Genomic DNA, 27,651 nt, shown 5'->3' with positions numbered 1-27,651 from the left:
CAGGCGCCCCTGGTCTTCATATTCTTGAATCCAATAGTCCCACCTCTGGGAATCTGTCCTATGGAAAGTACTTGATATTGGGAAAAAGCTTTATGCACAAAGATTCAGCTATTGTAGTGAAAAATTAGTAGCTGCATCAGTGACCCAGCAGTTGGCACTGCTCTTCACCTATGTGTTGGAAGAGCGCACAGCCGTTGCAAAAGAAAATGAATGATAACATGGGGAGATGCCCAGGACATGTTCAGACTTGTGTCATTGCAGAAGCCAGTATCACAGCTATGCTAAAGCAGAAAGCAAGGAAACTCTCTCAGCTTTACCTTATCTTCCAGAATGTCTGGAATGTGTAGGTTTTTGTTTTTTAAATGATTTATTTATTTAAGAGAGAGAGCAGGCAGCCTGGGGAGGGGCAGAGGGAGAGGGACTGTAGGGACAGGCCCTGGGCACCTTCTACATTCTTCACCCCTGGGGTAGGCAGTGCTATGAGGGATGAAGGGCTGGCCCAAAGTCAGTGCAGCAGGTGGAGACAAGCAACCAGTTCTCCATTAGAGTCTGTCATTTCGTAGAGTCTGGAAGGGACAGGAACTGCTCATTGCTGCTGGGATTACGTTGTAAACACATCTTGCTGGGGAATAGTATAAAATCAAGACAGGAAGTGTTTGCTGTGGGGAATGCTAGGCCCACTGTGAGGAATTGTTACCCAGCCACAGACTTTTCACAGTTTCAGAGAAAGATACATTTAAAGCGTCTTGTCCACATCCCAGCTCTACAAACCCAGACGCCCAGGGTGTCCCGCACCGGGATTACCCTGGAGGATACAGAGGTAGGAGGAGGCAGTAGTAGCCATCTGCTGGACCAAGTGAAGTTTGACTTGACTGGTTTTTTTGAGAGCCATTTTTGCTAAAATCTTAAACTCTCAGCTTCCTTTGTGGGTCTCTTGGCTCTGGATGATTACTTATAGCCATCCTGAAGATTGATATTGGATTTCTCTGTTCTTTTGATTAGTTTCCCAAAATCACAGCTTAAAGCCTTGGTCCCTGACCGCTCCATTCTTACCACCACCCCGCCTTTTTTTTTTTAAGGGCAGGAAGGAGAGAGATTATGGAATGGGGAGAGACAATCTTAAGCAGGCTACACGCCCAGCATGGAACCCAGTGCAGGGCTCAAAATCACAACCCTGAGATCATGACCTGAGCTGAAATCAAGAGTCGGATGCTTAACTGGCTGAGCCCGCCAGGGTCCCACCATTTTTACCCTTTTTGAGGAAGAACAGATTTCAAAAAAAAGAGGAGTTATCTTTTAGTTGTCACCTGCAAATTACTTTTAATTTCAGGGCCTTTGTTTTTTTTTTTTTTTTTAGAGTTTTATTGTTGTTTAGTGCAAGCCTAATAAACTAGCCAGATGAGTTCTCTGGTGATTGCTAGAGGTATTTTCTTTGTTGACTTGGCAGACACTGCATATGCGAAGAACAAACTGAACGGGAAATGGTATTATTTTGATGATAGCAACGTGTCCCTGGCCTCTGAGGATCAGATAGTGGTGAGTAGGCTCTAGTGCTTGATTCCTCCTCTTACCTGATGGATTAAAGCTGAGAAGGGTCTCCTGGGCCATCCTGATGTGACAGTGGGAGCTAGGAGTGGTAGACAAAAGAGTTGACTGCCATTCCTTCCAGAACCCTTGATAAATGAGAAACTTCACTCTCCGGGTTTGGTCGCAGGCACCGGCCCTTCCCCACTCTCTGGGCAGGGTCACCTTCCTGGTTGGCTCTGTGCATGGTTGCACAGGGCAAGATGGCAGAGCCCCAAGAAAAAAGCCCTGTTTTGAACAGTGAGCGAAAAGCTGGGAGAATGGGTGATCATTCCAACCGGTGAATGAACTTTTCCTCTCTTGTGTTTTAGACAAAAGCGGCTTATGTGCTATTTTACCAACGTCGAGATGATGAATTTTATAAGACGCCTTCAGTCGTCGGTTTTCCTGGATCCTCCGAGGGAGGGACAAGCCCAGGCAGCTCGCAGCAGGGCACGGGGGAAGACGAGGCTTGCAGCATGGACACCAACTGATGCTGCCTCCGAGACCCTGCTGCCCCTCAGCACCAGTGTAATCCCCCAGGAGAACATCTTTGACACTCTGAAGACTACTAGTGTTCCGTCTAAAAACCAGATGAGGAAATCCCCTTCTTTTATGAGCAGAAGAAAAAAAAAAAGACCCTGTTTTCTCAGAAGGGTTAGGTCAAGAGGCTGAATTATTTTTCTTTTTATACAGGTGGTGAGAAATTTCTGTAAGACCTGTGGAGCTGGAAAGTGGGGGTTCGGGAGGGGGGTGCACAGTGGAGTAAGGCCGAGGAATTCCAAAGAATGGAGAGGAACACTATCATTGAGTGCGGTGGCCACGAAGACCCACTGCAGGCCGCCCTGAGTTCCTGGATTTCTCATTCTGGTGCTGGTTCCTGGTCACCCCAGCAGTCTGCCCACAGTAAACCAAGCCTCCAGTTCACTTGATGTTGTCCCCTTCTCCCTTGCTGTGCACTGACATGGGTTTATAATTCCCTCAAAATTGGTCCCTGAAGCCCATTTCTGTTTCCCTTTGAGCCATCTTGGAGTTTCCAGCTTTCTTCCCCATAATGAAATGAAGATATTTGGTGTTGGGGTCTCCCGCCCCTCAATCTCGTGTGGAACCTAGCAGTTCTGTTATGTCCCTCACCATCCTTGATGAATTGAGACGGTTGGAGATGGGGTGGCACTTTTATTAGATATAACTTAAAAGAAGTTGGTACACAAAACTTCTGGGTCCAGTGGCCCATCTAGTTTCTCTCCACGTTGGCTTGAGAATGGGAAACTTTCCCTTCTCGCCAACTTTGGTAAGAAATGAAATTATCACCACCCCCCACCAGCGGTTTCTGGTTGGTCTTGCCACCCCCACCCCCACCCCCCGCATCCGGCCGCGTCCCTCGCTGGTGGGGGTGGGGGGGCCCTCGCTTCCGCTGCGCGGAGTGGGTTTTAAGAAGAGGTGGTCAGTCGGGGCATTCTTGTCTGACCTTTAACCTTGGCGGGGGTGGGGGAAGCAGGGAACGCCATTCTCAGGCACGCGACTGGCCGGGACTCGCGCGGCGACCGTTGGCCCAGGTGGCGGTGTGGCCGCGCTGGCTGGTGAGGACACGCCTGCGGACCTTCCGCCCGAGGGCCGGCTGCGGGCTTCGGGCTGCTGGCGAGGGCGGAGAGGGGATGCAGAGGCGGCTGGGGCGGGTGGCTGGAGCGGGCGGGCGGGCCCGGAGCCGGGGAAGGCGGGGCTGGGCGTCCCTGGGGCTCCAGTCCGACCGCTGACTCCTCTGGGAGATCCGCGGGCCACACCCGCCACCTGGGCAGGAGGGCGCCCGGAGTGTGTGGGTTCCTCTGCGGTCTGGCCGGTGGCGTGCATCAAGCTCCAGGAGATGCGCCCTTTGGGGGTGGTTTGGAACTTCGTCTGTAACGTTATTCTCGTGTTGCTCTTCGAATGTGCATTTCCAATGTGTTACATAATAAAGACGTGGTCGCTTTTAGGGGAAATGTCTGAAAAACTGCGAAGATGCAGAAAGGAGCTGACTGCGGCCATTGACCGGGCCTTTGAAGGCGTCAGTCATTCCCAGGAGTGCTCGGGCCGGCCGAGGCTGGAGCTGGACGCCGCGCCGCTCTCCTTCCCCCTCCCCGTGCACCGGCTCCTCTGCAGGAGGCACCCGCAGGCGGCCTGCTCCTCCGCGGCTCCCTTCCTTCCAGTCCCGTGCGCTCCTGAGAACGAGAGCCCAGCCTTTGCGCCCAACCATGCCCCAGTGAATGCAAAGCCACAGGCTTCATGCCCGAAAAGAAAACCTCTGACCAGTAAGGAAAACGTATTGATGCATTCCTCCATTTTGGCACCGGAAAGACAGTTCTGGAGAGCCGCGGGAGACGGAGAGAACTGGAGAAAAGACAGCCTAAGGTGATTCCAACTTGACAGTGTAAAAAGTTACAGTTAGGGGGCCCTCGTTTCTGAAAATGTGCACGTTCCTGAGTTGAGTGCAGCACGGCTTCTGCCTGACCGTAGGACTGCCAGACCCTTCCTAGAGACCACTCTGCCGGTCCCACAGTGGTAGTGAACGTTAGAGAACCTGATTCTAAGTCACTTTGGTTTTCATACTGCAGAAAGGAAAATCTTCATTCCAGTGTCCCTGCTAGGGAGAGGCCAGATGGGTGGCTGGTCCCTACTTCCTGCTTTCATCCTTGTTTCTGCACTCTTCACCCCCATCCCTAACCTACTCCCGCTCCCCACCTCATGAGGTCTTAGACCTCATGTTAAGATCTCCCTTAGATCTTTTTTTCCCCGATAGCTTTAAAGTTTCTCTATTTACATAATGTCTACAACGTGGGGCTCCCTCACCACCCTGAGACCAAGAGTCACATGCTGTTCTAACTAAGCCTGCCAGGTGCCCCTCTCCCCGGTAAGGCTTAAACTGCCTGGTTCTAGGCACCTTGAGCTGGAGCAAGGATGACCATATGGGATGGAACTTCAGGGTCCTGCCATCTTGGCTGCCCTGGAAGCAGAGAAGGAAGAAGCCATTGAGTGGGTTCCGTTCTGACATGTGAATACGGGCGTTTGTAGGCAGAAAGGCACTGACACAAAGGTGCTGTCACCAGTGTGCTGTCAGGATGCTCGTGAGTTGCAAGGATATTATTAGTCGACTTCACTGACTCAGCAGTTTCCAGTTGTCTCTGTAATCACAGCATAGTCCAGTATGTTTTTGTTTTTAAGATGAACACTGAGTTCCCCACAAGGTTTTCTTTGAAGAGGCTCTAACCCTCCACCTTTTCTTCTTTTTTTTCCTACCTGGGGGTTGCAGGAAAGATCTGGAGAAAGATCTGAAGGTTGACTCAAACATGCCACTCAGCAATTCTAGCCAAGAGGTCACAAAAGATCTGCTTGATATGATCGGTGAGTACAAAGGGCACACCTGTCCCCTCCTTGGGAGGATAGGTCCTTCACGCAGGCCCCTGAGTCGGCAGGTGTCTTTAAAAAACAAAACCACTCTCTCAGTTCTCATCCGTCTCCATGGTGCCTCTGTTTTGCCCACGGCAGGCTCTCTGCACAGGGCCCTCGTGCAGCTGATAGCCGGTGGAGTTGCACAGGAATCAGGTCATTTCATAAATGTCTGGTTACCGTGAATCCCTGGGCATAAGGGACAGTCGTCCCCAGGACTTGGCTGTTGAGCTTAGATCTGGAGATAGGACATAGGCAAAGATGGGGTGGGGGGGTGGTCCCCCAAGATTAGAAGGAAAGTTAGAAACTCACGTCTCCCCTGTAATGCCAACACCCAGAGAAAGCCAATGTTAACAGTGCTGGAGATCCTGCCAGAGGGATTTTTCCTACACATCTGTACATTCTGTGTGGGAACTGTGTATTTTTTGTATGCTCTTTTTTTTCAAATGACTCGCACTGCTCAGTGGACAGACAGCCCCCCGTGAAGGGCATTGCCTGAACCTGTTGGCTCTGGAAGGGCCTCCAGGTTCTAGGGAATGAAGGGAGGCCTGGTGGGAGGAGAGGCTCCCCTGAGGCCACGGAGCAAGATACCTACCGAGCCACTGGGCGAGTGGCTGGCATCTCCTCTGGGGTAGCTGCAGAGGGGAGCCGGAGACCTCTGCCTCAGCTCACCACCCCCCACAACTCCTTGCCAGCCCCGTGCAGCAGTCTGATTCTGCTGAAGGCTAATTTTTCTCACAGGATGTGTTGCCATGCCTGCAGGTCAGGGAGTTCCCTAAGATCCAAGACAAGCCCAGACATGTCTGAGTCCTCCTTCCTGGGGGACCGGCGGGTAGTTGGGCTCAATAAACGCAGAGCCAGAGGGGTGGGCACCAAGACCACCTTAGCATCTGGGGCTCAGTCTGGCAGCCCGCCTGCCCTGATGTCCCTGGAGAAGGCTGCCCGTTGTGGGTTTTCACTGGTGCCTGAAACGTCTCCTGAAACATCTCACTGGAATCGTAATGCTGAATGTTCTTACTTTTAAGACCATACGAGCATCCGAACTATTGAAGAGTTGGCTGGGAAACTAGAATTTGAAAACGAGCTGAACCGTGTGTGTGGCCGCTGCGGAGATTCGCCCTTCAGGGAGGAGGCCTGGGCCTTGCTTGTGGACGAGAGCCCTCAGAAGGGCCCAGAGAGCGACCCCGGCAGCCTCAAGCAGGCTTTTGACGATCACAATATCGTGGAGACTGTGCTAGACTTGGAGGAGGACTACAATTTGATGAGCTCTTTCAAATACCAGGTTGAGTAAGGACAGCTGCCTGGAGCTTTGGTTCTTTCCAGGAGCAGGCTGCTGTTCGGGCAGCGGTCAGCGTCCTGGGGGCCTCTGCCGCGTGGCTGGCAGGTTCGGAGAATGCCACACCCTTTAACTTGCACTTGTGTCCCTTTTTGAGCTGAAAGCCCAATTTTTTTATTCTGTTGTTTTGAATTGTTTCTCACTGTTGATTTTTTTTTCACTTTTCTTGACATCTAAACTGTGTTTTTGATTGGTATTTAATACACCCAGTACCCAAGGCAGGTGCTGGTCGTGGCCTCTGCTGTGTCTCCCAGTGTTCTTTTCCGTGGGCCCCTGAAGAAGTACTGGGACCACAACCAGGGTGGGCTTTGTGTACTCCCTGGGACCAGCCCAGGCCAGTCCAGCCCACACAGACCATGGCCCCCAGCCCTCCTCCCCTTGCACGCCTTGCACGCAGGGCTATCTGTTCTCTGCCTGGGCTCCAGACCTCCTCATGTCCAGACCAACCTTCCCTCAGCACCCCCAACCCTGACCCTGCCCAGCTTGAAGACCACTGCTGGGGCCTCATGGTTGTGTGGGAGGGGCTGATCCCCACCTGACAGGACATGCCCGTGAGGCCTCCCCACCACATGCCCCACATCGGACACCTGGGCCCCCAACACAGGGCACTGGGAGAAAAAGGTAAGCACAGGTCCTGCCCATCCACCTTCATGCCTGAGGCCTCACGCGTCCCACTCCGGGCCTGGAGACCCTGGAAGCCACAGGTACTGGTGCAAGAAGGGGCAGGGACAAAGAAGGAGCTAGGCCTAAAAGCCTGGCAGCAAAAGCCTAGCGGGGCTGGCTCCAGCCATACCCCTGGAAAGAAAGGACAAGGACATCATCAGGAAGGGAGGCAAGCTTTGATGCCTCCTGGAGACAGAGTCCCAGAGAAGTGCCTGCCTTCTGGGCTCAGATGGGCAGCATGGGGTGAGGAGGCTGGCACAGGGGCTATTGGTAAGACCCAAAGAACTGGGAAGGAAGGCCCCGTGGCCAAGGGGCCCCCTTGCCATGCCTTCTTTTAGGCTACAGACCTAAGCACAGGGCAGGCTGGTCACCAGGTCTGGTGACTCCCACTCTCAGGCAGAGACTGCACTCCCGCTTCCCAGCAGGGTAGCCATGTCATGGGAAAGGCCTCGGGACAGCCCCCCCGCCACTGTCCTGCCTGGGGCAGAGGGGGACAAGATTAACCAGAGGCTCCTCCCCAGCCACCCTACACTCAGTCCCCACAGCGGGTGGCACCCTCAGTAAGCACTCACTCCCCGCGGGGTGGGGAGTTTCTTCTCCCTTAGCAGGAAGGACAGGAGCAAATGAGGAGAAAGGCTCAGAGCATCCTGGGAGGCCCTGCTCAGGTGTAGGGTGGTCTGTGCGCGGAGAGATGTCTACCTGATACCAGAGAAAGCCAGGGTTCATGACAGTGCGTTCGAATAGTAAGTGCTGATGTGGACAGTCTCCAGGGGAGAAGGTGGCGCTTAATCCGCCTGCCTAATCCCACCCCATCCCTTCACCACCCCTTGACGCTGGACTCCACTCAGTGACTCACTTCCTAGGAACAAAGGGAAAAATAAAAACATTTCTTTTTTCTTAAAGATTGTATTTATGTGGCAGAAAGAGAGAGAGGGAGCTTGCACAAGCAGGGGGAGCAGCAGCAGCGGGAGCCCAGTGCAGGGCTCAGTCCCAGGTCCTGAGCTGAAGGCAGACACTTAACCAACTGCGCCACCCAGGCTCCCCAAATCCGTAAATTTCTATGGAGAAGCCTGATGGCACCCAAGCAAGTGATAAAGGGGACACCACCAGTGATGTCATGTGGATGCCACCACCACCACCACCACCACCCCCCGCCATAGGGAGCAAGGAGAAGGGGCCTCCACTTCCGTTGACTTCTTACCCAAAGCCCATGTCCCCGGTCTGATCACAAGCTAAACGGCCGACAAACCCAGGCTGGGGGTGTCCTGCAGGACGCCCGGCCAGCGCTCCAGACTGTCAAGGTCATGAAGAACAAGGAAAGACTCCAAACCTGTCACAGACTAGTGAAGACTAAGGAGACACACTGATTCTCTGCGTGGTAGTTGGGATTACATCCGGGAGCAGAACAAGATGATGGAAAAACCAGCAAAGTCTAAATAAAGGCCAGAGTTCATGTATTTTTCTCAGCTTTGACAAAATGTGCTTCAGTTACGTAAGACAAAGGGAAGCTGGGTGAAGGGTGGATACAAACTGCCATTGCAACCTTCCTGTAAATCTAGTTATTCCGAAACTTCAAGCGTATTTATTTTTTGAAAGTGCACTTGGTCTCCAGTTTGTACAGATGTGTGTGAGCACAGCATGTGCAGGAGATTGTCACAGAGGGACGAGGGGGTTTGTCTCCCCCCCCCCTTGTCCATATTTTCTAATCTATCTGCAGTGGACATGCACGGCTTCTTAAAGCCCTCATCTCCACCAACCAGCCACAGGTATCCCTACCCGCTGACTGCCCAGAACTGACTTTCACAGTCCCCAGAAGCTGGAGCAGAGGCCAGACCGGCAATGGGAGGATTCACAGGACCTTGACCTTGAGGATGCGGGGTCCAGGGACTGGAAGCTCTAGGTCTCCTGGAGCTGCTGCTCAGCATTCCATTCCTGCTCCCCCAGGGTCTTTGCACGGGGAGTGGGTGCTGGAACGGGGGCCTAGCCCTAACCATAGACGACTGAAAAAAACAAAGGCAAGGATTGGAGGAGACTGTAGAGGAGACTATGGTCTTTGAGAACAAGGGTCAGCATGAGGGAGGGACCCAGCTCTCCCTGGTGGGACAGGCAGACATATTGTTATTTTAGCTAAGCCTTTATGTAAAAATTCAGATTTACCAGAGGGGTAATTCATCCTGGGATCCTTGAATGAGGAGATTTCCCTCACTGTAGAAACACAGCTATTCAGTTAAAGCAGGTGAGCCTTGAGCCTCTGGCTCTCCAGTCCCAGACTAACATGGGGAGCCATATGGCCATTTCCCTGGCGACATGGACTCCTGTCTCCATATCCCTGACTCCCTGAGGTGCCCCAAGGAGACCTTCCTGCCTTTGTCATCTGCTATACTGGGCAGATGTGTGCTCACGCACGTACAGCGGGGGTGTTCAGGGAGTGGGGCTCCAAGGACTTAGCTAGAAGGGGAACAGGAGTCTAGAACATTTATTTTAATACAACTTCCTCAGGTTTTCAGGGGGCTGGGACCAAAGGCTTCTCGGGGAGACAATGATAGTCATATTTGAGAAACTAAAAATGTTTTACGTCATTTGGTTCTCTCCCCCGCAGCTCATCTTGGCAAACCAAACAATCACTGAATTGTTTCCGTGGAAACACCAAACTGTGATTTGGATTAACAGACTCAAAATAGAAACAAGGCAACCTCAAGAATAAATAGGAGCTTTGGAACCTGCTAGTCACAAACTGCAAATTCAAGCCACAGCACAAGGCACGTGAGAAGTGGGGCCCATCTAGCCCTGTAAGAGGTCTCCAGGTCCCCTGGCTGCATCCCACCAGTGTCCCTGCCCAAGCCACTAGAAAGCAGCTCTATATGCAGAATAGTAAGACTTTGTAAGGTGGGAGCTGGTCCACAGAAGCTCCTAGGACCTGCTGGGGGGCAGGCAAGGACGGTTGAGGAAGAAGGGGTAGGAAAATGGAGAGATGAGCCAATGGTTGAGTGAAGGTCTGGAAGGAGCAGAGAGCCACAGCTAAGGCCTGAGAGCCGAGGAACACTTCTTTCAAAAGGAGAATTTAGGGATGGCCACGGGCTGGAAATGTTGACCTTGGCTTCAGCTTCATCCCTATTGCCACGTTCTCCACATTCCTGGACATGGCTATCTAGCCACTTGCGGCTGAAGTCTGAAATCTTGCCAGGTGAGCTCTGGGGGCACTTCTGGTTAGTAAGCCTCTGCTTCTGTGTGGCTCTAGCCGGCTCAACCAGGCACTGGGGCCTGCCTTCTCATCTCTGGGTCTCCAGGCTCCCCTCCTCCTGCCTCCTGCTCCCTCTCACTGGGGGACTAGGAGAACTACCTCCTGGCCCACCTGTTCTGACTCCTTGGACCCCCACTTCTAATCCCAGGGCAAACCGCAAGGGGATCAGAGACTCAGCAGAAGGGAACAGAAAACCTGGGGGCATGTGTCCCTCCCCTGTGCACCCAGGAATGTGCTGGTAGGGCGGCGACACCATCCTCCCACTAGAGGAGTTGTGAGCTGTTAGTGGTCAAAGAAATTGAGGAAGAGATTTGCAAAAGAGGCCTAATTCAGGCCAATCTCCCTCTTCCTGAATGGCCAGGTTGGGGCTCACTGGGTATCAGTGTGCCATCTCTGCCAGCTGACCCCAGGACGTTTAATATGGCAGTGACCCGTGAAGAAGGCACACAGACGACAGAGGCCACTGCACCTGATTGCAGATAATTACTGAAAAGGCTTTCATGGCAAGACTGTCTGAGGCTCTGGCAATCTGCTTTCTCCCTGGAGTATGTGGGAGAATGTTAATATTTTATGTTCCAGATAAATATTTATAGAGTAGACAAAGTTTTACTTAGGAAATCTACTTGACAATGAATCCTAGCCTTAGAGGGGAAGGACTCTCTGTGCTCGGCCAGCTGGAAGATGACTGATTTGATGAAAGGTTTTGGCCTAAGGCCTGGCATGAAAAAATTTTCGAAACTGCTCAACCCTTGTAGGAAGCAACTATCTTTTTTTTGAGCGCAGAAAGGCTACATTCTGGGCACTCTGGGTGGAGAAGGGTTTCTGGCATCTGGCCGGGGAGAGAAGAGGCCATACTGCGCGAGACCCCTCATCAGGAGCCCTTTGGAACTTCTGAGACAAAATGCTAAAAAAGGAGGTTGCAAGAGGATGCTGGAGAACTGACTTTGGGACAGGGCTGCAGGGAACTGTTCAAATGGCGAGCAAGAAATCTCCGCTCTCAGTATTTGTCAAGTGTCTGCTCGTGTCAGACACTCTCCCGGACGCTGGGGGTACCGCAGGGGTGAGGCAGACGCTGTTATTGCTTCCGAGGTTTATACCCACCACCCCCAGCAAGGCAAGTAAAACATAGGTGTGCACATCAATACACTGTTTGAGATGGAGCTGTGGGAGAAAATTACAACAAGGGAAGGCAATGGGCAGTGAGTAAGGCAAGCTTCTACAGAAAAGCTCACAAAAAGACCTCTCTGTAGGTGACATTTAAATTGATACTTGAATGTCAAGACAATTAGGTGATGTGGTTGGCTGGGGTCATTGTCAGAGGGAGGCAGCCCTAGGTGGCTCTCTGAGCTCTAGGTCCCTAGACCTCCCACGACACCCTTCCCCCCCACTGTGGAGCCACATCTCTTTCAGCATCCAAAAAGCCAAAAACGCTGTGTGCTCTGAGGATGTGCCTGGGCTATGTCACGCTCACCAAATCTGGCAGGAACACAGTTTAAAAAAAAAAAGTCTTAGGAATAAAATAAGAAACAGAATATCCTTTCCTGATGATTACCAGAGTCAGGCAGTGTAATTTTAATTAACCCAGGCTTGTTAGGAGATAAATTTACTGCTCTTTCTACAAAAACACCCAGCTCATAGAACATTGAGTCACTTGATCTTTGACTCCATAACACAAAAAGAAATACTTCTGAAGAAATACAGGATTTCGTAACTCATAGCAGAATCAAAGAACAGAGGGTCCTCCTTTGGCATTTCAGAGTTGGACAGACCCTTCAATGGGAAGGCCACAGTCATAAATATTAATGGAGTTCTCTCAACAGGTTCTCAACTTTGAGTTGAAATGATTAAACTGTTCTTTTTAATTTTTTAAAGATTTTATTTGAGAGAGAGAAAATACGAGCAGGGGGAGGGGAAGAGGGAGCGGGAGAAGTAGGCTCCTTGCTAAGCTGAAGGCAGCTGCTTAACTAACTGAGCCACCCAGGCACCCCAAAATGATTAAACTTTTCAAGTTAGAGTAATAAAAGATTTCCAGATACAAACCCCTATGGTCTACAAGCCTTATGCTAACCACGCAGCAGCCACCTGTAGTCAAGTTTGAGAAGGGCTGGAAGGAACCCATGGCGGGGCTGGGCCCCTTCCTCCCATGCTTTCCTTGCACAAACAGAGGAAACCAGTAGGGAAGGCTGTAGAGGCTGGCAGAGGGCAGGGTAAAGAGACATCCAGTGAGGCTCACGGGGAGAGAAAAGGCCGGGCAGCCTGAGAGGGAATCCAAGTCTACACCCTTGGCCTTGGAAAGGGCTGCTGCCATTGCCTGTGGCTCCCAGCTACAGGCCACAGGATGTCCTCGGTCTGGAAACCAGAGTAAGAGCAGCTTAGGCTGGTGCCTGGTATCCCTGTCAAAGTTGTCGAAGGCAAATTAAACTCAGACTTTTGTGCAAAACACCCCCTTGAAAATGAATGTAAAAATAAGTAAAAAATCAAGAACCATTGCTTTCTATAATGGTCCACTCAGAGGCCCTAGAGTCATTTACTACGGCCTTAAAAATGGGTAACGACACGGAACTAGAGGGTATTATACTAAGCGCAGTAAGTCAGAGAAAGACAAATATATCCTTTCACTCATATGTAGGATTTCAGAAACAAAACAGATGAACATAGGAGAAGGAAAGGAAAAATAAAATCAGAGCGGGAGACAAACCATAAGAGACTCTTAACTCTAGGGAACAAACAGGGTTGCTGGAGGGGACGGGGTGGGGGGACGGGATAACTGGGTGAGGGGCATTAAGGAGGGACATGATGTAATGAGCGCTGGGTGTTATATGCAACTGATGAGTCACTCAACTCTACCTCTGCAATTAATGACACACTGTATGTTAATTAATCTGAATTTAAGGAGTATTAAAACAAGAAAATGAGCAGATTCAGGAAGCCAATCCATCCAGTGAGGATTTTTACTTTCAAACAATAAAGAAAGAGAAACCAGTCTGAGTAGGGTGTTATTTATCAAAGTCATCTTGGGAAAAGACTACAGGTAAAAAGATGGTATCTCTCTTATCCATTTGATTAAGTTGATGGGATATCCCTTCAGTAAACTTAATGAAAAAAACATGCTTTTAAGTGTTTTGGATTTTTGTGGGTTTTTTGAGAGAGAGAGAGCATGAGTCGGGGGAGGCGCAGAGGGAGACCAAGAGCTTAAGCAGGCTCCACGCTCAGTGCCCAGCCACATTCCGGGCTCAGTCTCAGAACCTGAGAGGACAACCTGCGCTGAAAGAGTCTGACGCTTAACCAGCGGAGCCACCCAGATGCCCCCCAAAAACATGCTTTTACATGTTTTATATGTTTTATTACAAAAGAAATATATATGTATAACAAAAATTCAAAACTCTCTGTAAGAAAGCCTAAGTCTCATATAAGCCCAATGCTCTCCAGAAATATTACTGGACCCTTAGATGCTCTCATTTGCTTGAAGAATGGTTGAAAACAGGATGGGGGGAAACAGCCAAGAAGAAAATCGGGACTGTGTGGCTTGTGTACAGCGCCCCTCTGGGCATTTGTTGGGTGTGGGTCACCTCTCTTCCACTGGCAGCTTAACATTCTCTGTTTCTCTGTGCGCAAGAGGACAGATTTAGTGTGTTCTGTAGTAATACATCCACTGATCAAAAAATGCAAGCACTCTGACAGTAAAACTGGATAAAAATAACAACAAAAAAATACTGAGGCCTGGAAAAGTATTGATTATGTGCAGGAAATACTGTGAAGACCAAAAATGTTGTGTTGGGGAGTCATGCTGCTACACACAACGGTTCTGTGGGAGCACTGCTGCCACCCACTAGCCCTCCTCTTTCACCGAAACCACACGCCGCTCCTGATTCCCTGCACCCAGGCTGCTGGCCCAGCTCCGCACCACCGTCTTCACACACTTCCCTCCAATAAATAAGGACGCATGCAGCTCTCACGCCTGTCACGGGCAGCACCGGGTACCCAGCAGGCCAGATCTGCTTCGCCAGCCCCGCACCCATCCTGCACTGACCCCAGCAGGGCCTCTGAGCCTGCGCGCTGCCGGCAGGGACTTGCTGCTGTTCGGTGGCCTCAGTGTGGGATCATGTGTCTTTCCAGCTGCCACCCATCAGCTACCAGCTGAAGAATTTTGTGGGCGGGTCAGAAGCCATCATCACTGCTATCAAAACCCAGATCATAGAGCATACTCTTCCCTGCCTCCTTGCACACAGGGGGGTCTGAACTTCCGAGGTTGAGGTCGCTGAACCAGCTCATCTGGTGGTCCCCCTGGGAACTGGTCGCAAGCAGGCTGTTGTCTTGGGAAGAAAGCCCACTGAGTTGTAAGATGTCTCCTTGCGCTGCCCTCACTGCCTTACTGCGCATGACTCTTCCTCCCAGAACAGCGCCGACTGGCTTTGTGGGGCTGCTGGGGCCCCACAGATGCAGGGGTTGAGCACGGGGTTTCTGCTGCTCCAGCGGGGGGCTTTGTGGGCCAGAAACTGGAGGCTGAGGGTGTTTAGGAATGAAAGCACAGGTTTTGCTAGGGGCTTGTTCTTGCTTCCTGGCTCGGAGCCTGCCTCTCTGGGACTTCCTGGGCGCCTGCTTTTTGCCTTTCCTCCCTCTTTCCACAGTTCTGCTTTTCTGTGCAGTCACTAGCCTTTGTTCACGAGGATCACATGGAGACACACCTTCAGCTTGACATTTTTGGCAGGTGTTCTTAATGCTGGTTGCGAATTTGTTTGAGTCCAGGGGTAGAAGCCTTGAGGCTCCCTGGGAAACCCAGTCCTTACCACCAGGAACTTTGGGGCCTGGGGAGCTGGAGCCATGGTTCTCAGAGCTGGTTTTAGGACCGGTCCAGTTCCTGCGGTTGGTCTGCACAGCCCTGGCCTTGACTTGCCTGTTTCTTCTGCTGGTTCCAGCTGCCTGCTGCATAGCCTCTTCTTGGAGAGCACTGCTTTCTGCTCTCTCACCATAGACACCAAATTCTCCAGGCTGCGGGGAGCCCATACTCCGAGTCTGTATGGCAGCGGGGGCCTGAGCCGGCCACAGAACTGCCTCCTCAGAAGTGTACCTGCCCTGCCTGGTGAAATGGAGGCTCTGGGCCAGAGGTGGTGAGGTCTGGGAAGTGCTGTCTTTCACATGCCCCGGGACCTGAGGGACTGGAATCAATCTCTTCAGCTCTGCCAGGACACTGGCCACATTTAGCTGGCCTAGCTGCTCACACAGCTGCTGGAAGTCCTTACTCTGCTGGGCCACTAAAGCTTCAAGATGCTTCAGGTCGGATCTCATTTCTATAAACTCTGCTTGTCTCTAGGGAAAGACAGTGAGAAAAGAGTTATAGGCACTGCAACTCAGAATGCACAATGAAACGTGGAACCAACCAAAGGATGTGCTAGCAGAACCAAAGCTTGTCCCTGGCTGGGTGCTTTCCAGAAGAAGCATGGCAACATTCTGGAGTAGGGTCCCTTGGGTCCCCATCATGCCAGAGAACCTTAGAGATGGAAGTTGCCCCTACCCTGGTCCATTACCAAGGGACCTATCTGGCTTCTGCTCTTGGCTGGAAAAAAAAAAATGCGACTTTAAAGGAGTCCCTCTGGGTCTTAGTGACAAAGCTAAAAATATAGTTGAGGAAAGAGGTTGGGATCCACACTTACAGCTTCAAATCTTTTCTGTATCTCAAAGATGACCTGCTCCATGTTGCCTTTGTCATGCACCGTTTTCAACACCAGATCACTCTGGGCCTGCACGGTCTCTTGCACTAAACACAGAAAAATGACAATCACTCCATGAAGACTATGGCATGCCCTACCCCGCCCAGCCCACAATGGCGAAAAGGGAGGAGCTGGAATCTGGCATGCGCCACCTGAGCCTGCTCGGCTAGTGTCCAGGCCTCTCCAGCCAGATCAGCCTTGGTGAGGAGAGGAAGCCAGAGTAGGGTGGTTCTTTTACTGTCTCTTCTTCCCTTCCTCCCTGAGAACATTCTGACCAAGGCAGACCCAAGCTCAGCACCTCCTGGGGACTCTGAAACCTGCTGCCCAGATGATGGCACCAACCTCCTCCTTGGCCTACCTTTTTGGTCCTGTCCTCAGAGTGACCTCTTCAGAACGTAGATATGATCATGCCTCCTTTGAAACCTATACTGAAACTTTCAATAGCACCCCACTGGCCACTGGATGAAGTCCGAATCTCTATTTTTCCAAAAGATTTTATTTATTCATTTGAGAGAGAGAGAGAGACAAGAGACAGAGAGAGCACAAGCAGGGTGAGAGGCAGAGGGAGAAAAACTCCCCGCCAAGCCGGGAGCCCGCTGTGGGGCTCGATCCCAGGACCAGGAGATCATGACCTGAAGGCAGATGTCCAACCATTTAGGCACCCAGGCACCCCGGAAGTCCAAGCCTTTAAACTGGCCATGAAGACCCAGGCTCACTTCCCCTTACCCTCTCCATCCACCTCCACATCGCTGAGGTCTGTTTCCGACGCAGTCTCTCTCTCACCGTTGGCCTTGTGCATGCTGTTCCCTTGGAGTACTTATGCTTCTATCCCTTCTAGACTCTACCCATTTCCCTCAATCACCACTTTAGTGCAACTAATTCTTTTTTTTTTTTTTTTAAGGTTTTATTTGTCTGAGAGAGAGAGAGAGTGCACGGGTAGGGGGAGGGGCAGAGGGAGAAGCAGACTCCTCACTGAGCAGGGAGCCTGACACAGGGCTTGATCCCGGGACTCCAGGTTCATGACCTGAGTCAAAGGTACATGCTTAACCGACTGAGCCACCCAGGCGCCACTCAGTGTGGTTAATTCCTGTTCTTCCCTCTGCTCTCAGCAGTCACCTCCTTGGAAAACAGCACTTCCTGGCTAGCTTGGGGGCTCCTTTTCTCTGCTGTTGGCACGATGTGTGTGTGCTCTACCAGCACTTACCACTCATCACCCATCACTTATTTATGCCCTATTTACATTTGGGCGGTAATGAGCCCGGTGACATGAATGCTAACCACTCAGGACTGATACTGATTTGTCTCTTTAGCATAGGGAGACTTTACACACACACACACACACACACACACACACACACACACACTTAGTAACGCATTGTGTTGCAATTATTGCCTCTCTCTTGCTAAATGGCAGGTCATGTGAAGACACTCTTATATTTATTCAACAAATATTTGATGAGTATCTACTATACACTATAAACTATTGTGAGTTCACATACATTCTAAATGCATAACAAGTATAATTTATAAATAATCAGGAATAATACACCAGATATTCTTTTTATCTTCTCATAACTATTTAAAGGGCGTTCTAAGATTCTTGACAAAATTTTTTTTCATTTTAGGTGGGTAAAAAACAATTTGGCAACAAGAGAGTGCTTAACTCTTTGCAATAAATGGAAGGAACATCAGAGTGACATCTGGTGACTGAAAAGACAGGATATCAAACTCAAATTTATGGGATGCCTGGGTGGCTCAGTGAGTTAAGTGTCTGTCTTTCGCTCAGGTCACGATCCTGGGGTCCTGGGACTGAGCCCTGCATCAGGCTTCTTGCTCAGCGGGGAGTCTGCTTTTCCCGCTGTCTGGTGCTCCTCCTGCTTGTGCTCTCTCTTTGACAAATAAATAAAATCTTTGCGGGGGGGGGGGGGGGAAAAAAAACCCCCCCCCCCCCAAAAAAAAACAACAACCCTCCTCAATCTTATTTGAAACCTTGCCTCAATCTGATAGTTGCTTTGGTTAGTTCCCCATGTTTCAACTATTCTGTCTCTTTTGTCTTCTCTTGTCAGCCCAAGGGCAGGAATTTAACACACGCTATCTAATAAAGCTTAAGTGATTTATTCAGTTTCTTTTTAAAACATAATCCCCTTCCAAAAGGAGACTTACATTTCAGATTTCTTACATTAACATAAGTTCTAGATAAACAATTTTTGTATAATTAAGTAAATCATAAAGTACAAGAAGGAAACATGAGGTAAATTGTAACTTTGCAGGGGAAGGCCTTTCTAAGCAAGACATAAAACCCAGAAGCCATTAAAAAAAATGGGTGAGTTGCATGTCCTTGTTAAGTTATTCCTGGGTAGTTTGTCTTCTGTGTTAGATTTATAAATGGCATCTTTTTTTCTCATTTCATTTTTTTGTTAATTTCTGCTATGTTACTAAATTATATGGTCTATGGCACTTTTCCAGTTGGTTCTCAAAATATCAAGGGAAAACATGAGGCTCAAAAAATATATCTATAAGGGATAGTAGGGGGTACCCAGATAACATAAAGAATCAAGAAGCAAAATGGCATTAAACATCTCAATAAGCAAATTAAAAATAGAAGACAATGGAGCTATGCCTTAGAGATTCTGAGGACAAAGCATTTCCCCCTAGGATTCTACACCCATGTGGGGATAGAAGACATTTTCAAACATGCGTGTATAAGAAAGTTCCCTCCCATATATTTTTTCTCAGAAAGCTACTGAAAGATGTGTATCACCAAACACAAGTGTAAACCAAAGTCCAGGAAACAAAGGGATCCAAGACTGAGGATGAAAGAAAGAGGATCCTCAGAATGATGGTGAAGACAAGTCCTAGGATTGGGACCTCAGGAGTAACCTGCCCAGTTTGGAGCTGGAAGAATGAGCTCCAGGCAGAACTCTCTAATGAGAAAATAAAACAGAAAGAATTCATGATGTGTTTGAATGTATTATTTGGATATTTATAGTTTCATCTGAAAATTATTATTAGATACTGTGCTAGGAACATGGAAACGATCTTGAACAAAACTGTCTACCACATACATGAATTTTTGCAGTTTTGAAAAGGAAAAAATAAAAATGAAAAGTAAATAAACATATACATAAATAAGTGAAAGCTGTAATAAATGCTATGATAGGGGTTATCACAAAAATAACAGAGTGGGGGACACTTATTTCAGATACGGTCATCAGAGATGGAGACATTTAAGGTGAAACCAGGACTGAAAGGAGCGAGCCCTGCGAAGATTAGGGAAAGGTTATTCAGATAGAGAAAACAGCAAGTGCAAAGTGAAAGAGCCTGTTATGACTGAAATAGGCAAGTCAGTGTAGTCTTGCAAAATAGCAGTAAGAAATGATAAATTTTGTGTTATGTATATTTTACCACAGTAAAAAAAGAAGTTTTTAGAAAGCAAATTTTCTATTACTCAATATAAAGTTAAATTCCATATGTCAACCAATTAGAAAAAGGCTGTTTACTTATGTTTCAAATACTGGATTCCTATTCCTAAACTCAATTAGTCAAATATTTTTCCAGACATCCTTGTAGATATTTGTAGTAGAAAGCAAATGTAATTATCCTATCCTAGATGAATTCCTAAATAGCAATGTTTCTTAGCAACAGTGAACATTACCAACCACAAAAGCAGAGAATGGGGAAGGCAAGAAAATTGTTCAATTCCAGATTCAGTACTCAGAAAGCATCTATCTGTGGCCCCGTATATTCTTTCCTTGGCCCCTGGGAAATGTATGTTTGAGATCTTCTCTTTCTCACAAGAGCTTTTGTATCAAGCTCATTACTTCCAAAGTTTATTCTTTTTCCTTTTAAAAAGTTTAAGAAAATAGCTCAAACCTATAACAGTATAAAAAGGTATGCAATGAAAAATTGGCTGATTCTCTCCTATGCAGACCTTGATTCCAGTTTCTGGAATTTAACATTATGAGCAGTTTCTGGAACTTTGCACTGATACATTGATACACGTGCATATCCATGTATAGATTATAGATCGTGTGCATGTGTATGTATATGTATGGGTGTTTTGTAGAAGGGCTCATTTCATTTCTGCTTTGGCCATAAACATCAGGTATTTCTAGCTTGTTTTATAAAAATGCCATTTAAAATCCATTTCCATATTCTGGACTGTATCTCTGTTTTCTTTGAAGATGAATTTTTTATTCATTTCTATTTACATACTCTGTAGTTTTGCTCTCCCTGCCATGCTGATGACAGCCTGTGGAAAGGTCTGGAAGCCTCCATGTATAAGAAGAGATTGTTGAGTCTCCCATTTTTTTGGGAAAGCCTTCCCAATTTTCACTAACTGGTCACAGTCCTCCACAAGATGCGTCCTGGAGTAAATTATGTGCACATAAGCAGCACCTTGCTGTTACTATTTAATGATGAATAGCTTTTTCCATTTCAACATGGTTCATAAAGATAGACCTCATTCCGGGGCACCTGGGTGACTCAGTGGGTTAAGCCTCTGCCTTCGGCTCAGGTCATGATCTCAGGGTCCTGGGATCGAGCCCCGCATCGGGCTCCCTGCTCAGCGGAGAGCCTGCTTCCTCCTCTCTCTCTCTGCCTGCCTCTCTGCCTACTTGTGATCTCTGTCTGTCAAATAAATAAATAAAATCTTTAAAAAAAAAATAGGGGCACCTGGGTGGCTCAGTGGGTTAAGCATCTGTCTTCAGCTCAGGTCATGATCTCAGGGTCCTGGGATCAAGCCCCATATCGGGCTTCCTGCCCAGCGGGGAGCCTGCTTTCCTCCTCTCTCTGCCTGCCTCTCTTCCTAATTGTAATCCCTCCTGCTGTCAAATAAATAAATATATTAAAAAAAAATAGACCTCATTCTTCATAATGATTATATGTGCCTTGCTTAGAAAGGCATTTCTCCACTCCAAAATTATAAAAACGTTGCCCATTTTTCTTATAGTTCTTTTTATGATTTATCATTACCCTTACCATATTGATTCATATGGAATTTATTTTATTTATTTATTTTTAAAGATTTTGTTTATTTATTTGACAGAGATCACAAGTGGCCCATATGATGATAGAGGATTTGGCTGGTTCCTTTTTCAATGACTAACTTCCTGATCCTGATCACTACTTACCAAGAAAAGGAATGACTTTGAACAGGACACTTGTACCATTTTCAAGAATGATCGGGCTTTCCAGGACCACCTGGGTAGCTGTTGGTTAAGCATCCGACTCTTGATTTCAGCTCAGGTCATGATTTCAGGGTCTTGGGATCAAGGCCTGCTTGATCCCAACTCAGGCTCCATGCTGAGTGTGGAGTCTGCTGGAGATTTGCTCTCTCCCTCTCTCTCCGTGCATCCCCCTGTTCAAGATCTTTAAATACATACCTACATAAAATCTTTAAAAAAATTATCTGGCTTTGTAAATAATATGATGCCACAGTGTTTGTTACTGTTTGCCCTATCAATGTGGCTCCTTCTCCTGAGTCTTATCCTCTAAAAAGGGACCATCAGGATGAAGGGTCAGGATCCCTCTGCCTACTATAACCCAGACCCAGTTCTAGTCCTCGCTCTGCCTTGATCTTGTACTGGGAGATTGGGCACTTCCATTCCCTGATATGGGCCAAGAATGTCATACCTTCGCTGCCTGCAATCCTCCTTTTTGTACTTCACCTAGTTTCAAATGTAGAAAGCAAAAGGAGTGCTTTCCTCAGGCACTTACGAATGAGTTACTCCATCATGCTATACAAAGGAAGCACTCCTGATTTGCTTCTGCTCTTTGTCTTGCTACTTCTTGTGAGGGCAACAGTCCCAGGCTTCCAGAACGGGTTTCCAAACAGACGCACAGTTGCCCTGTGTGTGGGATACCCAGGTTGGAAGCCAGCAGACAGTACAGTGCTTTTTGGCAGACGGAGATTAATTTCTAAACCACACAAAGGCATTAATTTTCGTAAATCATGAGCAATCCATTCCAAGGCATTTAAATAAGTTGACTTCAATTTGTTTAAAATAAAAAAATAAACACACAGACAAATCCAAACAAGTGCAGATGTCGTCATCGTCTTGCTGTTTAGTTGAGAAGCTGCTGGTCCTACAGAGGTGTCCGCCCAAGAAAAGCAGTGTTATGACTCTTCTGTTTCGTAAGAGCCAGGCCCATGGTTTTATCTAAACATAAATCACTAATTGGCAGAACAGGAGACTTTACAGACCACAAACTGGAATGGAGAAAGATGCTGTGATTCACTACAAAACAGCTCTCATTGAAACCAAGGCAGCAAGAAGAAGATGAGGTGACTGGAGTATTTCTAACTCTTAAGGGAGCAGTCTTTATTTCTAAGTCCCAAGGGAAAAATGTCTTTATAGACAGCACAGCCAGCAACTCGTTAGGGACTCAGGGATGCTGCTGATTCACTTGAGGCAGTGAGATGAGAAATCTGGCAGAGCTACCGAGGCAGCGGGATTACTGGTGGAGGATTAGCTTCACAGAGGGTATCTAGGGACCAGGAACATTCCCAACATCTAGGTGGGCCCCACTACCCAGCTGAGCATGATCCACATCTCTTCAGGGCTAACCTAATGTACCCATCATCTCATCTGCAACACTGTAGAACCTCACCCCTGACAGAAACATGGGTAGGGTCAGAAAGTTCAGTTCACTGCTCACTAGTGCCCTCTGCTGATAACCTCAAATACAAGATACTCACAGGTCTTGGCCAGGGTCTCCAAACCATCCAAAATAGATTGGCTTTTTGAGCTGAGATGTTCCTCAGACTTTTCCACAGATGTCTGCAACTAAGCAACCCCAAATTAAGAATGAATTCACAGACCATTGCCTTATTTTCCTAACTTAGAGTATTGTCATTGATTTTTAAAAAGGTAGTTAAAATACTGCTATCCTATATGAATTAAGGTCAATGTAATTAGTAAACTTCTTAAAATGTAAAATGTTCTAATTCTTTGACATGTAGTTCTACTTACCTTGTGAATGCTTTCTCTGATATACGAAATGAGGTTGTATAGAGTCTCACTAGAATAAACGAGAAAAAAGAAATTAAATCCTTGTGGAATACTGAAAAAGTATGTAACAAAATTGATTCCATGAACATGGCAGGACTTCACCTGGTAGAGCATCAAAACAGTGCTTGATTAGACTTGGAGACTCAACCCTGAAAAATTTTAGTGTACAGCTACAAAAAAATGAAAACATAGACTTTTTCTGACCATTGCCAAAACAAACCATTTATTGCTTTTTAAAATTTACTCTACATGTATCTTAAATAAGCAAATACTAGCAACTCAAGTGGTTACTACAGTAAAACAGACCAGCTTTCATTTTCATAGCAACAATGGCTTCAGAAGCTAGTGACTCTGGAAACATTTTAGTTTAATGACTATTTCTTTGAGTGTAGGAATGGGTAGAGATAGTTCTGGAAGTAATACTAATTTCTTTTTTAAAAAATTTTATTTATTTATTTTGAGAGAGAGAACAGGACAGGGAGACAGAGACAGAGAATCTCTGGCAGATTCCCCACTGACCATGGAGCCTACTCTGGCTTCATCTCATGACTTTGAGATTATGACCTAAGAAATCAAAGTCAGAGGCTTAACCCACTGAGACACCCAGGTGTCTCTCTCCACCGCCCCCCAAGGTTTTATTTATTTATTTATTTAAAGCTGGGGAGAAGCAGAGGGAGAGGGAGAAAGAATCCAAAGAAAACTGTGCTAAGTGCAGAGCCTGCCCTGGACCTTGATCTAACAACTGGGAGATCAAGACCTGAGCCAAAACCAAGAGTTGGAAGCTTAACCAACTGAGCCACCAAGTACTCCCAGCAATATTAATTTTTAATGAAAAAGAAACTATAACAATTATTCCTCAAATAAATATCCCACTTTTGAAAAGATTCAGACATGAATTGCCATTAAAATTTTTTACAGGTTTTGTTTCTTCACTCTTTGCAATATAAATGCAGATCCAGTTTGTGAACCCTAATAGGACTACTCTTCATACCAAGTCTTTTGGATGCTCCACCAGTTTGACTTTAAAAGGAGAATTTGGGGGCGGCTAGGTAGCTCAGTCAGTTAAGCAGCCAATTCTTGGTTTGGCTCAAGTTGTGATCTTGGGGTCAAGATCTTGGGGTCATGGGAGGAAGCCCCATGTTGGGGGGGTTCCCTGCTCAGTGGGGAGTCTACTTAAGAGTATCTCCCTGCCTCTGCCCCTCATGTGCTCTCTCTCTTTCTAAACGAATAAATAAAATCTTTAAAAGATAAATAAATAAAAGGAGGATTTTATAGAATCATTAGGGGTCTACAAACCTTATGCTTTTTATGAAAGAGATTGGGACATTACCTGAAAAATTTTAGTGTCCAGCTACAAAAAACGAGAACATAGACTTTTTGTGACCATTGCCAGGCAAACCAGGCAAGCAATATAAATATTTAAAATAAAACAGCTAATGAGTTAGGAGCACCGGTGTGGCTCAATCAGTTGGCATCTGACTCTTGATTTCAGCTCAGGCCATAACCTCAGGGTCATGGGGTTGACTGTGCCAGGCTCCAGGCTCAGCGGGCAGTCTGGTTTATTCTCTCTCTGCCCTCCCGCCTGCTCCCACATGCACACATGTGCATTCTCTCTTTCACAAATAAATCTTTAAAAAATTAAGGATATTAAGAAAGAATGCTATTGAATTATAAAAGCAAAGAATAAGAAAGGGATCTAGAAATTAAAAATAGCAGAAACAAGTAGAATAGTTAGAGAAGATACAGTTAAGGAAATAGGACAGAAAATAGAACAAAATACAAAGAGATGGAAAATAGATCAACAGAAAAAAAAAAGGATAAATGTAGGAGATTTAATATATACCCAAAACTAGAGATTCAGAAGAAAGAACAAAAATAGATTTTCAAAGACAACAGAAGAAAAATTCCCAGAACAAAAACCCACAAGTTTATAGGTCAAAAGAAACTCATTGATGCCCAAAGATGATGACATGCCAAATGAAAGCACACTACTGTAAAATTTCGGAAGTCTACGGATAATGGGAAGGCCTTAAAAACTTGCAGAAAGAAAAAGTCAAGTGATGTATACAGGATCAGGTCTCAGAATGGCACAGACCTCTTAAAAGCAACATATAAAATGATGTGGTGATGACAGCAACTAGAAATTTTTGGGAAAAATAATTTCCAATCTAGAATTCTATATCTAGCCTAGTTTGCAATCAAGTATGAGGGGAAAATAAAGAATTTCAGATAAGCAACGTCTCAAAAAATTATTTAGGTACCATGTACCTGTTGTCAGGAAGTTTTTGGAATATATGTTTCACCAAATCCAAGGAGGAAACTAAGAACAAAAAGGACATAGGATCAAAGTAACAAAGAATCCAACACAGGAGAGGAAGTGGGAATGCAGGAGAGGGGGGGTAGGAACGCTTAGGATGATCGTGAAGGGAGGACTCAGGATGACAGCTGCGCTGCAGAGCAAGAGAGTACTAAGTTCAGGTCAGAATTAGGAAGATGACTCTGAGAAGAAAATGACACTGAAGAATTTCTGATGTGTTTGGGTATAAAACAAGGGAGCTTCTGAGGTGCCTGGATGGCTCAGTCAGTTAAACGTCTGCCTTCAGCTCAAATCATGATCCCAGGTCCTGGGATTGAGCCCCACACTGGGTACGCCCTGCTCATGCTCTCTGTCTCTGTCTGCCTGTGTGTCTGTCTCTCTCTCTCTCTCTCTTTCTCGTGCACGCGCGCGCGTGCACACACACACACACCTTCTTTCTCTCATAATCTTTAAGAAAAAATAAAACAAGGGCTTTTTTAGTTCTGCTGCAGAATTTGGGGATAAACTGTGATTCCTATATAGAAAACTCAGCAGAAAAGGAAACAAGGTAATTTTTAACATTAGGAAAATTTAATCATGGTATATATATATATATATATATATATATATATATATATATAGTTTTTCTAGGATATCTAGATAAGGATTTAACGATTGAAAACTGATTTTTTGTTTTTAAAGACTTTTTCAGAGAGAGAGCACAAGCAGGAGGAACAGCAGGCAGAGGAAGGAAGAGGCTCCCCACTGAGCAAGGAGCCCAGTGTGAGACTTGATCCCAGGTGACTGGGATCATTACCTGAGCCGAATTCATTTCATCTCAAATGAAAACTGATTTTAACTAAAATGATGGAAGATGAGAGTTTATGATGGAGGAGGCCAAGAAGCAAATTCTTATTCCAGGGTAGAAACTCATTCTCTGAAGCTGAAAAAAAATCAAGAAATGACAATATAAGCTCGCTAGCATATACCATAAGATATATGGACCTAAATACTAGCATAGCTAAAAGGGTTGCAAGTTGGTTGCAAAAAGCAAAAGGGAATTAAACGTGGGGAAAGATAGGCCTGCTGTTTTTCACTATAATCCTAATTTAATTTTTTTTTAATTTTATTTATTTGACAGAGAGCACAAGCAGGGGGAGTGGCAAACAGAGGCAGAGGGAGAAGCAGGCTCCCCACCGAGCAGGACGAGCCTGATGTGAGACTCAATCCCAGAGTCATGACCGGAGCCAAAGGCAGTTGCTTAACCAACTGAGCCACCCAGGCACCCCTAATCGTATTTTTTTAAAGTATGTGTATGTGTGTGTGCATATGTGGCTTTTTTTTTTTTTAAGATTTTATTTTGACAGAGAGAGCACAGGCAGGCAGAGCAGCAGGCAGAGAGGGAGAAGCAGGATCCCCACTGAGCAGAGAGCCTGATGTGGGGCTCGATCTTAGGACCTAGGATCATGACCCTGGTCAAAGGCAGATGCTCAACTGACTGAGCCACCCAGGCACCCCCCTAATTATATTTCTAAAACCTGTGTACATGTATGGAAAGCCTGGATGGCTCACTTGGTTGAGCATCCAACTCTTTTTTTTTTTTTAATTTTATTTATTTATTTGACAGACAGAGATCACAAGTAGGCAGAGAGAGAGAGAGAGAGAGAGAGGAGGAGGAGGCAGGCTTCCCACTGAGCAGAGAGCCCGACGTGGGGCTCGATCCAGAACCCTGGGATCATGACCTGAGCCGAAGGCAGAGGCTTTAACCCACTGAGCCACCCAGGCGCCCCGAGCATCCAACTCTTGATTTTGGCTCAGGTCTTCATCTTGGGTCATGGATCAAGCCCCATGACCAGCTCCACACTCAGCCCAGAGTCTGCTTGAGATCCTTTCTCTCCCTCCTCCCACTCACTCTCCCTAAATAAATAAATAAAATCCTTAAAAAATAAAAAATATGTACCTGTAAAATTTTGATTAAAAAATACAAAAAATTGGGACACCTGGGTGGCTCAGTGGGTTAAGCGTCGGCCTTTGGCTCAGGTCATGATCTCAGGGTCCTGGGATCAAGCTCCATATTGGGCTCCATGCTCAGCAGACACCGTGCTTCTCCCTCTCCCTCGACCTATCTCTCCCCACTTGAGCACTCTCTCTCTTTCTGAAATAAAATCTTTAAAAATAAAAATGTAAAGATGTCTAAAGTCTAATAATGCTACCAAAATGCTGCTCATGAAAGCCCCTACTCTATTATACTACCAGTTATACCATGGTATACCACCAGTTGAGAGTGATTCTTTATTCTTAGGACCTCACTCCTTATTAGTGCATTTAGAAACCAATGTTCCCAACAGGGAAAACTACATTATACAAATTAAATACTGTTTGTATATAATTTTATATTGAAATATTTATTT

At 46.9% G+C, this 27,651-nt stretch overlaps 3 protein-coding genes across 6 annotated transcripts in view; 2 read left to right on the top strand and 1 right to left on the bottom strand.

Moving 5' to 3' along the window:
- USP4 (ubiquitin specific peptidase 4) overlaps window positions 1-2,659 on the top strand; it is a 51,700-nt gene extending 49,041 nt beyond the window's left edge. For all 4 annotated transcript variants that reach the window (XM_032868042.1, XM_032868041.1, XM_032868043.1 and 1 more), the window contains 2 exons: window positions 1,448-1,536; window positions 1,896-2,659. In XM_032868042.1, coding sequence (XP_032723933.1) covers window positions 1,448-1,536; window positions 1,896-2,057 — 251 coding nt within the window. In that variant the 3' untranslated portion in view covers window positions 2,058-2,659. The remainder of the gene's footprint in view (window positions 1-1,447; window positions 1,537-1,895) is intronic.
- Window positions 2,660-3,104: 445 nt separating this feature from the next.
- On the top strand, window positions 3,105-6,559 carry CUNH3orf62 (chromosome unknown C3orf62 homolog). The gene is made up of 4 exons (XM_032868040.1): window positions 3,105-3,143; window positions 3,534-3,948; window positions 4,847-4,938; window positions 6,009-6,559. The coding sequence occupies exons 2-4, from the start codon at window positions 3,539-3,541 to the stop codon at window positions 6,272-6,274; spliced, it is 768 nt and encodes a 255-aa protein (XP_032723931.1). The 5' UTR covers window positions 3,105-3,143; window positions 3,534-3,538; the 3' UTR covers window positions 6,275-6,559.
- A 7,194-nt stretch (window positions 6,560-13,753) lies between these two features.
- The window catches only part of IHO1 (interactor of HORMAD1 1), a 35,889-nt gene continuing 21,991 nt past the window's right edge, over window positions 13,754-27,651 (bottom strand). Inside the window, exons 6-10 of the mRNA XM_032868037.1 lie at window positions 22,906-22,954; window positions 22,632-22,719; window positions 15,875-15,978; window positions 14,254-15,530; window positions 13,754-13,828 (exon numbers count right to left, since the gene is read on the bottom strand). Coding sequence (XP_032723928.1) covers window positions 14,382-15,530; window positions 15,875-15,978; window positions 22,632-22,719; window positions 22,906-22,954 — 1,390 coding nt within the window. The 3' untranslated portion in view covers window positions 13,754-13,828; window positions 14,254-14,381. The remainder of the gene's footprint in view (window positions 13,829-14,253; window positions 15,531-15,874; window positions 15,979-22,631; window positions 22,720-22,905; window positions 22,955-27,651) is intronic.

This window comes from Lontra canadensis, unplaced genomic scaffold (assembly GCF_010015895.1).
Source record: "Lontra canadensis isolate GAN:19392208 unplaced genomic scaffold, GSC_riverotter_1.0 scaffold35, whole genome shotgun sequence".
Lineage (NCBI taxonomy): Eukaryota > Metazoa > Chordata > Mammalia > Carnivora > Mustelidae > Lontra > Lontra canadensis.
The sequence above is the reverse complement of the archived record's forward strand: the minus strand, read 5'-3'. Positions and strand labels throughout refer to the sequence as shown.